The following is a 14,076-nucleotide window of genomic DNA, read 5'->3' on the forward strand; positions in this document are numbered from 1 at the left end:
ATCTAGTCGGGAGGGGTGCTGACTGAAAACAGATGATTTGGAGCGATTCGCGCGCCATATGTTGGTCATTCTAAGGACTTATTGAACTACCCTCGTACCTTTGTTTTCACATCTTTTTGTAAATACTTTGAGTTAAGGAAATTTAATTTTATTGGGAAATAATAATCGTTACCTTCATTTAGTATTGCCCGACTTTGATGTCAAAATTAATAAAGTTTTTGTTCCTATCCTACCATATTTGAGCCAAACCGCTTGTGGCACTTTTTTGCTCGTACAAAAAGCATAATTATAGTTGCTATTGAAAGCTGTCAAAGGCATTTCCTTGAATACTTATCGTTTGAGGAAGGCAAAATTTATCCTCTTCTGATATCTGACATTGTTCAAATTAATAGCATTGATATAGCATCAAGTTTTTTATGTTGCTGTGGTATTGTCATTGTGATCAATTAAATTTTACTGATACAAATATATTAGTAGGTTTCAGTTTTACATCCAGAATGAGCTATGTCATATGGAACATGTCTGGCTAATTATGAAGATAAAATTCGAGAATATGCTACATTTTTGGAATGAAGTGCTAAAGGCCTTCTCCATATAACACCTATGCAGTGTATAATAATAATAATAATAATTTAGTGGTATTTTAAAGCAAAAGAAATTTCTAGTGGCCTGCGCTTCAGGAATAGATGCTGAATACGAAAACATTATAATTTCATTTTATATTTATTTATACTTGCATTATTAATAAAATGATTCGGATATAACTATAAGTTAACAAAAGTAACAAAAGTTGAGGGGATATGTATATAAACAAAATAATAAGTAATCCAGTATTCAATATTTCAAGCATCGGCTCAAAGAACGTTGTATGAACAAGGATTAGGAATGTTTCACTCCCTGGAATCTATGTTTATGCACTAGTTCTTTACACAGTGTAAATATTTTAGAATTTTTGTGTGTTTAGTTTATAAATTCGACAGAATAAAGAAAAAAGAACAAAAAAAATTTTTTAAAGTCAAACGACGCTGTAAAAAGTTAATGTGTCGTTTTTCTACACCAGCTCGATGAGGGCGTGTGGAAAAACTAATACTGAACAAGTATGTTAGAAATTTGTTTGGCTTTTTGAAATCACTTTTTCTGGTTTTTTTTGTCTTTCAGATTGACAAAAAAATGCGTACGCCAAGTGAAGAACTAGTGTAACCAGTGGAATATGCTCTAAAATTATTGAACTTTTTGAAAATTTATTTTATTTTGTTCTTAAAACTATTTTATCTTCTGCCTTTTATACTATTTTCAACTGATTATGTTGTCACGTCTTCTGATACATTGTTGTCATTCCATTTTTGTACATTTCCGCTTCCTCCAAGAATGAAAATAATCATGCTTAGAACGCATATGCTTGCACCAATGCAAAAAACTTTTTGCCATTGTTCAATCTGTAAATAATTATTTTTCTTTAGTGGCTTGCTGGAACCCTACAAGAAACGTCGGATTGAAATTTATTGCTTCGCATTCATGAGATATTCTCTGGAACCCTCTTTCGCAACAACCTTGCATTGGGACGGAAACCTAATACTTTTTAATACAATAGTTCGAATATGTTTCAATGCTACAGAAAGCTATTGAATTTAAAACATAATTTGTCTCAATGCTATATTAAATACGAAGGAAATTCCAACTCTTACCATGCGGAGTGGGGGAGCACAAATATCAATGCCAGAGGTAAAGATTTAATTGAATATCTAGCGGGCACTGAGATATCTTGTTTCAGCTAAACCCAGGAGAACCGCGGTTTCAAAGATCAGAAACCCTAAAAATACACTTTAAGACTCATGCAAAGAGGAACTCAGAGAAATGCTTGTGGAATTTCCCACCAACTATGGTAACATTGACGAGTTAGAGCACGCCGCGGATTTTCTGTGAAGCGCTCTGACTACATATTATGGAAACAATTGCCCAACAAGCACAATTAAGTCTAGGAAAGGGGTATAATACGGTGGAATACCCACCTGGAGAAACTCCGCGAAAAGATAAGAACGTTGTGCAACAGGGCAAATAGAACTAAATTTACTTTAGATTGGGACATCTATAAAATGGCTCAGTATGAATACAATAGAAATATAAGAAAGTTCCGATAACAGCGAGGCACCACAAGATCCTCACGAAAAACCCGGAAACTCGCCTCGGGCTAATAAGGCTCGAAAATGGCGAGTTTGCCAAAGATGAAGAAGCAACGCTGGACTACCGCATGGAAGTTTACTTTCCGGGGTTTTAGCGTATACGAACCGAACAAGAGGAAAAAGGCTGTGGCCAAGGGTCGGAGAGGGCCGATTGGAATTTCACTTAAAAGTTCGTAGACAGCAAAAAGGTGGAATGGGCCGTTAGGTCCTTCTGTCCCTTTAAATCACAAAAGCACCTGGATTTTGTCGTCCCTCCACTCATGAAATTATTTAGGGTAATAATTGCTTTAAAACAAGCGCCTTTGGCATGGAGGGAGGTAGGGTGGACTTAATCTCCAAACCTTTTAAGGACTAAGGTTACACTGTTGCAAAAGATTTTCGAATGATCAGCTTAACGTCTTTTATCCATAGGAGAGGCTGGTCGAGATATATATCAGGGATGAGATGCTTTTGGCTGTCTCGGTGCACAGAGGCAGCATGCTTTTCATACAGGCTATTCGGTAGAAATGGCACTCCATGTTGTCGAAACAAAATTGGAGCAGCAGCTGGAACAAAACGAGTATGCTGTGGGCACGTTCTTGGATATAGAAGGTGCCTTTAGTATTACTCCTCTAGAAGTCTTTTGTTGAAAGGCTTTGAGGTGTGGCGTGTCAAACCAGCTAGTAAGCTGGATAGGAAATAATATGTTACGCCAAAGGAGACTCGAAACCATTTAGGGTGAAGGCTTAGTTAAGGGAATAGCGACACGGAGCTGCCCAAAGGGGGTGTCCTGTCGCCCCTCCTATGGTGTTTGGTAGTAGATGGCCTCCTTTGTAAGCGTAATAAAGAGGGGTACTATGCCTAGGGTTATGCAGATAATTTTGCAATCGTAGTCAGGGGAGCCCATCTGGAAACGTTGATGGGCCTGGCAAGGTCGGCGCTGCACATCGTAGAACTCTGGTGCGATAGCTGAGGACTCTCAGTACATCCGAAAAAAAACCAAGACGGTCATTTTTATGAGAAAATACAAGGTTCCGAAAGTCGACAATTTTGTATATTTTTTGTGGGAGACTGACGTTTTCAGATTCGGTTAAATATCTGATAGTTATCCTAGATAGAAAACTAACCTGGGCGAAGCATCTGGAGACCCAAGGCAGGAAATTTGTCACGACTTTTTGGGTGGACAGGAGAGCTTTTGGATTGACGTGGGGTCTAGGGACTAAAATTCTTGCATAGATCTATTCCTATATCCTTAAACCGGGGATCCTTTATGCGGCCGTGGTCTGATGACCACAGGAAAACCTTAAAACGATGCAGGACAGGCTGCGTGTAGGGGTTTGATAGGAACAATGTGGACTACCCCCACGGTCACGATATAGGCATCATGCGCTGTGAAGAACCCCTACACGTTGCGATAACTCCAGGAGCGGCACACGCGATGGGCCGCCTGGCAATCGTAAATATACTTAACGGACTAGGCGAACTAAGCTCCCGTGTGACATAAGCGCACACTGCCGATTCTAGAGATAAGACAAAAAATTAGCAAAATAAAGTTCCCGCTTGGGAGACATGCTACCGTTTTTCAGGTGGAGGTCCTGGCCGTCCTTCGGTGTGTTGAAACATTATTAGAAAAAACATTGCTGGCAGATAGATTACGATCTCCTCGAGCAGCCTAGCGACACTAACTGCGGTATGGAAACCAAACATAACATCAGAACTGGGGTGGGAATGCAAAATGGCATTAAACCAACTTTCAGGAAGAAACAAAGTGGCTCTTACATGGGTTCCTGGTGACACAGGGATCAAGGGTAACAAAAAAGCGGTTTACGAAAGAAAGTGGCAAGAACAATGGTACAGCTGCTTCCTGCGCACAACTGCTTAAACCAAAATATGCACACAATCGGATATAACACTACGACAGAGTGCAAGAAATATGACAGGGATGATAAAATATCTCTACATGTATTATGCCAATGTCCGGGATTAGCTAGGCCGAGGCCGCAAACCCTCGGGGCCCATTTTATGGAAACTTAGGAAATTAAAATGCGATCGGTGATTAACATACTGGGCTTTGTCAAGTGGTTTAGGGTCTACAACAATAGGCACAATAGGCTTTATAGCTAAAGCGTCAGGGACTTTCCACAGGACTCCCCAGCCGTTTTTAAAACTAATTTACTAACTATAGTAACTTCATACAACAAACTAGTTATACTTACTGTATGCGCTCCTGCTATAGCCTCTACGAGAATAGGAACGATAATCCCAGCCGTAAATCCTATTGTATTCATGATGCCATAGAGAAATCCTGCATAGTTTGGCGATAGATCTTGATTATTTGATAAGTTCACTATGACTGCTGCTCCATTAAAACTGAATGCCAAAATTAGGAATGTGTTAGCCAGTAACAGCTGGTCATCGTCTTGGTTAGTTACCAAAAAACCCAAAAGTATCAAAAAAAATCCAGGCACTAAGTGCGCTAAAATATACAACATTTAATTATGAAACGTGTGTAATATTACTATCAACATCATAGAATGATTTTTTCCAAGATTTTATATAACAAAAATTATGACGTAATACAATTAAATTTTAGTACTGTCAAAGTAAATAAAGAACTTGTATGAGATGATAAAGGATATTAAACTAATAATTATTCGTACAGAAAATACTAGCACACTTTCTAAGTGCTGTTAAGGACATCAGTTTCTTTCTCATGACTGTGTCTCCTGCCCAACTGAAGAAAAATGCAAACAGCATGCGTCCTAGCGGAGGTAATGCAGACATAAATCCGCCTTTTGTGAGAGTCAAGTCCAAAGCTTGCGTAAGATAAAGCATAATTGAGTTTTGATAGAAGGACAAAAGAAACAGGTTTCCAAAGTGGCAAATTACTAGGCAGAGAAATGGTACTGATGTAATTATTGCTAACACTGGAATTTCCTTTAGGGTATGTTGTCGATTTTGTCCGGTGCTCTCCTGTCCTCTATAATGAAAAATTGTTTAAGAACACCTATGTTCGTATCTGCATACAAAATGGTAGAATCCATAACGCTTAATTCTGACTATATATTTATACTAATATGTAATTTATCAATTTTCTTACGTTAAAATATATTCTTTCTCTTCCTTTGTAATAAAGGGGTGTTCTCCAGGTGAGTTGTATGCAAAAAGTGTCCATGCAACAATCCATAAGAACATAAATAAAGATGGTAAGTACCACCCAGTTTCCCAATTAATATGTTCAGCAATTGCGGAGACCATTGGCATTGTAATAATTGTACCCAACGAACCACCTTGTAAGGACCAAACAAATCTGCTTCTTTCATTTAGCGGTGCCCATCTAGCCACCATAGTATGACACGCTGGCAGTGTAACTCCTCCAGCAAGTCCTACAATTATTCTCGATAAAATCAAAGCACCATAATGTGCTTGTGCTATAATTGGTGACATCAAACATATAGTTGCTGATATAAGGGATGTCCAAAGAATCGCTCTTCGAGGACCGTACTTTAGAGCCATGATACCACCAAGTAAGTTTCCAATGACATTTCCATAACCGTACGCAGCTATTACTTGTCCTACGTATTGTGATTACAATTACAATTGTTTAAATGTATTTAAAATTAAAAAAAATAAAAATGTTCTTTGGTGACTCCTACTCACCTCTCATATGATTTGACCAATAAAAGGGTTTGCTAGAGAAAAAACTAAATGCTCTATGAACATCTGCTCCATCCGCTTCTGTGGTATTGATCATAGAGATTGCTAAAATAGGCATCTGCAATCGACACACATAACTTGTGTAGCAAGCAGTGAAGAGCATGATGCAGATAATCCCTCTGGCTGGAATGCATTCTATGAAAAAAAAAACATTTAAATTTCAGTATCATATGAAAAAACTAGAAGATATTAACTTAAAAATATTTGAAGGTCTGTTGTTGAAAATTATGTTTCTAGAGGAAACCAATATCAAACTATCACTAAAATATAGGCCCGTTGATTATAAGGTTATAAAAAATTTAACCAGCAAATATCGAATAGATATTATATATGTATATAGGTTTCATTTAAAAGACAAAAAGGCGTAGTAATAGAACCGCTGAATTACTGATATTAAGGGACATATTGAAGATGCCACAAGACATTATAAATTATAAATTGATTCCAAAAAGTACAATATACACGAAAAAACCGATTCGATCTGAACTGCTGCGCTTATCAAAATAGTTAAAAATTTTATTTATCGCGATTGTCTGAAGTTTGATACCAATGCTTTCTAAATTTCTAGAAGATTGGCTCCATTTCAAATCAGGAAGGTTCTTGGCGAAGAAATTTGTTGAAATAATAGTTTTAGGCATGATACGTTTACTTTTTTCTGTTTTTATTGTCCATTTTTCATCAATTCCTAGCCTTTTAAAAAACTGAACATTTATTTTTTGGAACAGTACAATATCATCCAAATTTTATCGATACAAGATGGAGGAAAAGTGGAGACATGCTTGTCAAACATTGATTAAACAAGACAAAATAGTTAATGAAATGAAACACTTATAAAATATTTCTTCACATTTAGTTTTAAAATAATTCCCATCAAACTCCAACAAAGAAATTGTATTTTTGTTTTTTCGAAATTGTGATTTTGGCATGTCCCTCTCGGCACTCGAAATTTCCCATGTCAAATACACGGTAAAAAAAAACTTTCTGGGATTTTCGGAATAACTTTTGAAGGCTTAGGAAAATGATACGAAAAAATTTGAGGTCTTGTAGAGTACTTTCTAGCACAATCCCACGGTGCCACTAAATCTTTACACAATCTTTATAAATAATCTAGATTGCCTTTTTTATATTTTGTACGTTTTCGATACCTCAACTTTAATATGTAACAAAATAAATTTGTTTGAACAATATTTTCAAGGAAATTAAGTAATTTTCTTTTTTTTTGTGTTATAAATAACCAACTTTTTTCCGAAAATGGGCTTTTTTTATTCAAAATTCTTAAAAAATCAAATACAATTTGTATGTTAAAAGGATTTTTTTCAAACGCTCATTTTTATATAGTAATAAAAAGATTGCTAATTTCCAAACCAGCTTATCTCCCATCTTTGTTTTTAATTGGCGAAGCTCTTACGTTTTCTGAAAACCTTTTTCTGACCAACTTCTTCGTCAGAAAACATTTTAAATTCAATAAAATAATCAAATACTTCTTTGCTAAATGAAAAAGTCCTTAAATAAAGGATTTTTACCTAACTTTTTGTCATATGGTCCGAAAAGTTTTTTATAACCATTAATCGTTTATTTTAAAAAATATATTACTTTCTTCTATTTATAGAACTTTCAACGAAAAATCGACAGTCCCAGTGAGATACCGTCATACTAAATCTTTGTTTTCCCAGAAGAGAATATTTTTTCTTATGAAACATTATGATTCTTAAAAACCATGAAATTTGAACATCCAAATTCTTGAATGATTTACACGGAATTGGTTAACTTTTTTTAATCAACCTCATTTTCACTCAGTTTAGCTACTCAATATATCGCGAGCAATATTTTATGTTTTGTCAACCAATAATTGCAGTTTTTATTGTATATATGTTCAAAGTCAATACCTTGAATTGTTTATATTGAATTGTTTAAAAAAATCATGAATATTAAAAGTAAAATGTATATCTTCAACAGTTAGTCAGAATTTTCTTAGTAAAAAAGAAAGAACACTGCTAAACTTCTCAAAAAAATATTGTTCAAACAGGGGATTTTTTAGTCAGAAAAAGTCAGAGATTTTGAAAAAAAATTGGTAAAAGTAAAAGAATTCCCATAACAAAGAAATAAATAACCGTCAAAAATAATAAATTTTTCAACTGTAAACTTATATCAAGAAAATTTATAAGATTTGCATTCAGGTCTTTAAAGATCAGGGAAAAACACTGGTCAAGGAAAAGTCAGACAATTAAAAAAAAGTTTTGAAGCCACCATGTCAAACGAATAAACTCCTGACTAAATAAATAAATGTTGAACGAGAGTTACTTATAAGTAATAAGGCTGAGGTATCGAAAACTAAATTTCGTACGGAATTAACATTTTTAAATTTTGGGGTACTTTTTGAGGCATCGTGGGTCCTCGAATTTTCCCGTGACATGTTCCTAAACTCAAACCTTTAGATGTTTTGTCAAAAACTTCAAAAAGTGGAGTTAATACCTGGGGAATTACGAGTGTCCGAAGGCGCATGCTGAAATCAAAATTTCGAAAAACATAAATGTGCAATTTATTTTTTCGGATTTGGAGCCGAATTGGGGGAATCTATCAAAAAATTTATTTTAGACTACTGCAGTGTTATGTTACGCACATTATCCTTGGATTCCTGCAGAGGCTTCTTTAAATAATTGTTATATTGCTAGAAAATATTTACTTGTTATGCGAAAAATAGTATAAAAGCATATATTTTGGCATGTAATGTTTATATTAACAAATTTGAGGCGTTGGATTTTAAAATCCCTGAATCATAAAAGAAGATACTAAAAAGGATGGCTATACCAGTGATATAGATGTAAACCATCATGAAAAATTAGACAAGATTCTCTTACTATACCTTTGATTATATCTAGTTTTAAGTATGACAGGTATCCCTAAATACGAAGTATATGCAAAGAAAAAAAATTTTAACGATTTTAAAATTAATTTTACCCCTTTCATCTCGGTTCAGTCTTAAAAGGATGCTCCCAGCTCTGATATCTATCCGTGAAATTTTTGACCATAAAATGATGATTCTGGGAAACTTCAATATTCTTAACTTCAAAAATCATTTTAATAATATCAAAGCTGACAACAAAGCTGCTTTATTCACATCTTTCTGTAAATAATTTGAGTTCATGCAATTTAATTTTATTGGGAACTAATAATCGTTACATTGATTAAGTATTTGCCAACTTTTGATGTCAGAATTAATAAAGTTGTTGTTTCTATTTTACCATATATGAGCCTAAACCCTTTAAAGTGCAAACTTTTATCGTTATAGTATAAAAATTTAAAACTGATTCATAGATGCTCAGTTGACGGTATTAAATAGTGTTTGACTTTTAATGACTACATAGATGACTTAGTTGCTGGTGCAAATAAAACTATTGGCTTTCTGATGAGAGTACGTAGACATTTTAAAAGAACAAATCCGCTTATGGCACTATTTTACTCACTTGTTAGAATAAAATTTAATTCTAATTATTTCTTGAAAAAAGATTCTACTCCATCTTCACTCCATTGGGAAACGAACCACAAAACTTCTGATATCCGGTCAGGTGCTTTTCCAATGAAGCTATTAGAGGGATCAGAATAAGAACTCTTAATTCAAAAAAATAACGCTAATTTTTAGCAAGGTGTTAATCGTACAAGTAATTATTTTTAAATTTATCTGCTATATCATCAGAGATTTTACCTTACCGACAGTAGATCATCCCACCAAACCATGAAGGCAGAAAATCTACACAATATCGATCAAGTTAAGAATCTTCAATAACAGAAAATGCTTAACGTCTTAATAAGACTAGATGGAAAATAATATTTTCAAATTAAAATTATTTCTAAACTTCTGAAGTGAGGATGAAGTAGGATCTTTTTTTCAAGAAATAATTTTAATTTGAAAATATTATTTTCCATCTAGTCTTATTAAGACGTTAAGCATTTTCTGTCATTAAAGATTCTTAACTGCTTTCATGATTTGGAGGGTTAATCTGCTGTTGGTAAGGTACAATCTCTGATGATATAGCAGATAAATTTAAAAAAAAATTTAATTCATTTAGCTAAGTTTTTAGGAGAAATAAATAACCTATTAATTTTTGAAACATTTCCTACGAATTCAAAACTCCAGTATTTTGTATTACAGTTTTTAATGTAATACAGGCTCCTATAACTTTCAAAGCAAGGCATTTTAAAATATTTAAATTTTTTTAATACTTCTACGTATTTACTAAATTTCATACAAAATGAAGTTAGCCTTATTCTTAACGGTAACGAAAACATAGCCTATTCTTCGTAGAACCCATCAATGTCATCCCCACAAACAAAAAAACTTAATTATAGATGCTAATGAAAGCTGTCAAATGCATTTCTTTAAACAATTATCGTTTATGGAGGAAACAGTTTACCCTCGTCTGGGATCTGACATTGTTCAAATCATCCGAGCACAGATTGATAGCATTGACAGCATCAAGTTTTTGATGTTGCTATGGTCTTGTAATTGCCATAAATTAAATTTTACTGATACTGGAATTATTAAAGAAATGATGTGGATGGCCATATATCTTTCAGCTTGTCAGGCGCTATGACAGTTTGACAAAGCAGGCGATCTTCATTCGTAAGCACTGAAACTCTTATGAATATTTTTACAATGAAACAAGAAGTAACATAAGTTGAGAGCATACGTATATGAAAAATTATTCAGTATTTAATATTTGGAGCATCGACTCAAAGAATGTTATATAAACAAAGATTTGGAATGCTTGACTCACTGGAATCTATGTTTATGCTGTTATTTGTTTTATTCGAAAATTCGTCCGTGATCGCGCTTAAATCTATAAGATTTAATTTTTAGGATTAAATTAAATTACTGGGTAGTGGGTATTGTCACTGATTGTAAACTAATATAGAAAATTCCACTTATCTGTACCAGTACTTTACTTGGTGCAAGTATTTTTATACCCATATTTTTTTGGTTATTCTGAAAGTTCAACAAAATACAGAAAAAAGTCAACAACAAAAAATCAGAAGAAGTTGGAAAATGCTAAAGTGCTCTTTTTCTACACCGCCTCGATGAGGTCGTCTAGAAACTGAACGCAAGTCCACATGTTATCAATTAGTTTGGCTTTTAGTAATTACTTTTTCTTTTTTGGTCTTTCAAAATATAAAAAAAAATTCTTGCATCGAGTGAAGAACCAAAGTAGAGTGGTATATGCTATAAGATTTTTTAACTTTTCGAAAATTTATTTTATTTTGTTCCTAACACGATTGTATCCTCTACCTTTTTAATGCTATATTTATCTGATTCTGTCGCTGCCTTTTCTGATACATTGTTGTCGTTCCATTTTTGTACATTTCCGCTTCCTCCAAGGATAAAAATAATCATGCTTAGAAAGCATACGCCTGCACCAATGCAAAACACTTTTTGCCATTGTTCAATCTGTAAATAATTCTTTTTTTTAGTGACTTGTAGCCCTGCAAGAAACGTTGGATTAAAAAGTATTGCTTCGCATTCAAAAGATGTTCTCAGGAGATCTCTTTTCTAATAAGCTTGCATTGGTATAAGAATGCTATAGAATTCGATTAAATGCGAAACAGAATTTTTCTCAATGCTATTTAATGCGATGAAATGCGAAGCAAAACCGATGCGATTGCAAATTATTAAATCGCATTTACGAGATTTTCTTTGGATATATGTTTTTTTACAACCTCGCATTCAAAGTGCAATACTTTTAATGTGCCTTAATTCCGCTTTTTTTGTAAAGAACTTCCAGTAATTTAATGCGACAAAATAACTATACTTACTTCATGTGATCCTGCTATAGCCTCTACGAGAATAGGACCAATAATTCCAGCCGTGGATCCTATTGTATTCATGAGGCCATAGAGAAATCCTGCATAGTTTGGCGATAGATCTTGATTATTTGATAAGTTAACTATGACTGCTGCTCCATTAAAACTAAACGCCAAAGTGAGAAATATGTTAGCCAGTAACAGCTGCCCATCACCTTGGTTGGTTACCACGAAACCCAAAAGTATCAAAAAAACTCCAGGCACTAAGTGCGCTAAAATATACAACATTCAATTATGAAACGTGTCCAAAATTTCTATCGACATACTAAAAAAAGATGAATATCAAATTAATAATCATTCGTACAGAAAATACTAGCAGTCTTTCTAAGTGCTGTCAATGATATCAGTTTCTTTCTCTTTAGTGTGTCTCCTGCAAAACTGAAGAAAAAGCCAAACAGCATTCGTCCTAACGGAGGTAATGCAGACATAAGTCCGCCATTTGTGACACTGAATCCCAAAGCTTGAGTAAGATAAAGCATAATTGAATTTTGATAGAAAGACAAAATAAACAGGTTTCCAAAGTGACAAATTATTAGGCAGAGAAATGGAAATGACGTCAATATTGCCAACACTGGAGTTTCTTTCAGGGTATGTTGACGAGTTTTTCCAGTGCTCTCCTGCTCTCTATAATAAGACATTATTTAAGAACACCTATTTTCGAATCTGTGTAGAAAAAAGTATAATCCACAACGGTCAATTTTGAGAATATATATTTTTCTTCTAACATGTAATTTATCAACTCCCTTACGTTAAAATATATTCTTTCTCTTCTTTTGTAATAAAGGGATGTTCTCCAGGTGAGTCGTATGCCAAAAGTGCCCATGCAGCAATCCATACAAACATAAGTAACGAGGGGAAATACCATCCAGTTTCCCAATTAATATATGCAGCAATTGAGGAGACCATTGGCATTGCAATAATTGTACCCAGCGAACCACCTTGTAGGGACCAAACAAATCTGCTTCTTTCATTTGGCGGTGCCCATCTAGCTACCATACTGTGACACGCTGGAAATGTAACTCCCCCAGCAAGTCCTACGATTATTCTCGATAAAATCAAAGCACCATAATGTGCTTGCGCTAAAATTGGCGACATCAAACATATAGCTGCTGATACAAGGGATGACCAAAGAATCGCTCTTCGAGGACCGTACTGTAGAGCCATGATACCACCAAGTAAATTTCCGACGAGATTTCCATAACCATACGCGGCTATTAACTGTCCTAAGTAGTGAGATTACAATAATTAGACTTATATGTGTTTGAATGTATTTAAAATTTGAAAAAAATTAAAATAATGCCTTGATGACTTCTGCGAACCTCTGATTTGAGATGACCAATAAAAGGGTTCGCTAGAAAAAAAACTAAACGCTCTGTGAACATCTCTACCGTCTACTTCTGTGGTGTTGATCATAGAGATTGCTAGAATAGGCATCTGCAATCGACACACGTAATTTGTGAAGCAAGCAGTAAAGAGCATGATGCAGATAATCCCTCTGGTTGGAATCCATTCTATGAAAAAAATTTATTTTGGGTGTCATATGTATATACAAAATTTTTGAGATATTCTACAACTTAAAAATATTTGGAACTCTCTTGTTGAAAATGCGTCTTTAGAGACAACCACTGATAAACTATATACTAAATACTAAACTATTTAGGTCCGTGTTTATTTTTCAAACGTGCCTAAACAACAAAATTGATTATATATTTAAAAAATTCACATGCGTTTGATTTAAAAACCAAAAAAGGCATATTAATCAAAGCACTGAATTACTGATAAGAATACGCCATATATAATCAAAATGTGACAAAACATGAAAGAATTTATCGTTTACAAAAAGTACAACATACACGGAAAAAGTTGAATGTCTTAACAAATTCGTTGTATAAATTATGAAACCCGTTCGTTGTGTGAGCAATCTGAGCCACTGCACTATTAAGATATTTTTTTCAAAAATATCGCTATTGGCTCTGGTTTGTTACTAATGGTTTAGCTTAATTTATATAAACAGAATAATTGTTATATATTTAAAAGAACGGAATATCCATGTTTTGAAGTGTCAAGTAATATCGAAAGACAGCTCAAATTTTTTCATTGTAGATATATTATGTACACGGATATATTGTATCTAACTTTAGAATTGGGTTTATCGTGAAAATAACTAAACATTTTAATTTTCCTGTGATCAGTCAAGAATAAAACAGAAGAAAAATGATAAAAGACTTTATTTTATAACTTTAGCAATCTTCTTAATCTTTATTTATGTAATTTCTGCTTCACCACCTGTTGCGCTGACAGTTATTTCCATTTTTGTTTCAAGGTTTCGCACATAGTCAATTGA

At 34.0% G+C, this 14,076-nt stretch overlaps 1 protein-coding gene across 4 annotated transcripts in view; it reads right to left on the reverse strand.

Annotated features, from left to right (window-relative positions):
• Positions 1-754: 754 nt before the first annotated feature.
• The window catches only part of LOC117174229 (sialin-like), a 14,942-nt gene continuing 1,620 nt past the window's right edge, over positions 755-14,076 (reverse strand). The window contains exons 2-8 of one of the 4 annotated variants that reach the window (XM_033363106.1): positions 13,052-13,243; positions 12,481-12,955; positions 12,037-12,356; positions 11,685-11,944; positions 11,161-11,319; positions 5,820-6,011; positions 5,615-5,734 (exon numbers count right to left, since the gene is read on the reverse strand). In XM_033363106.1, the coding sequence (XP_033218997.1) occupies positions 5,922-6,011; positions 11,161-11,319; positions 11,685-11,944; positions 12,037-12,356; positions 12,481-12,955; positions 13,052-13,243 (1,496 nt within the window). In that variant the 3' untranslated portion in view covers positions 5,615-5,734; positions 5,820-5,921. Of the gene's footprint in view, positions 1,437-4,375; positions 4,636-4,819; positions 5,140-5,259; positions 5,735-5,819; positions 6,012-6,070; positions 6,172-6,264; positions 6,352-11,160; positions 11,320-11,684; positions 11,945-12,036; positions 12,357-12,480; positions 12,956-13,051; positions 13,244-14,076 lie in introns of those variants that run through there. The other 3 variants (XM_033363108.1, XM_033363107.1, XM_033363109.1) reach the window with 3 other exon arrangements.

This window comes from Belonocnema kinseyi, chromosome 6 (genome assembly GCF_010883055.1).
Source record: "Belonocnema kinseyi isolate 2016_QV_RU_SX_M_011 chromosome 6, B_treatae_v1, whole genome shotgun sequence".
Taxonomy (NCBI): domain Eukaryota; kingdom Metazoa; phylum Arthropoda; class Insecta; order Hymenoptera; family Cynipidae; genus Belonocnema; species Belonocnema kinseyi.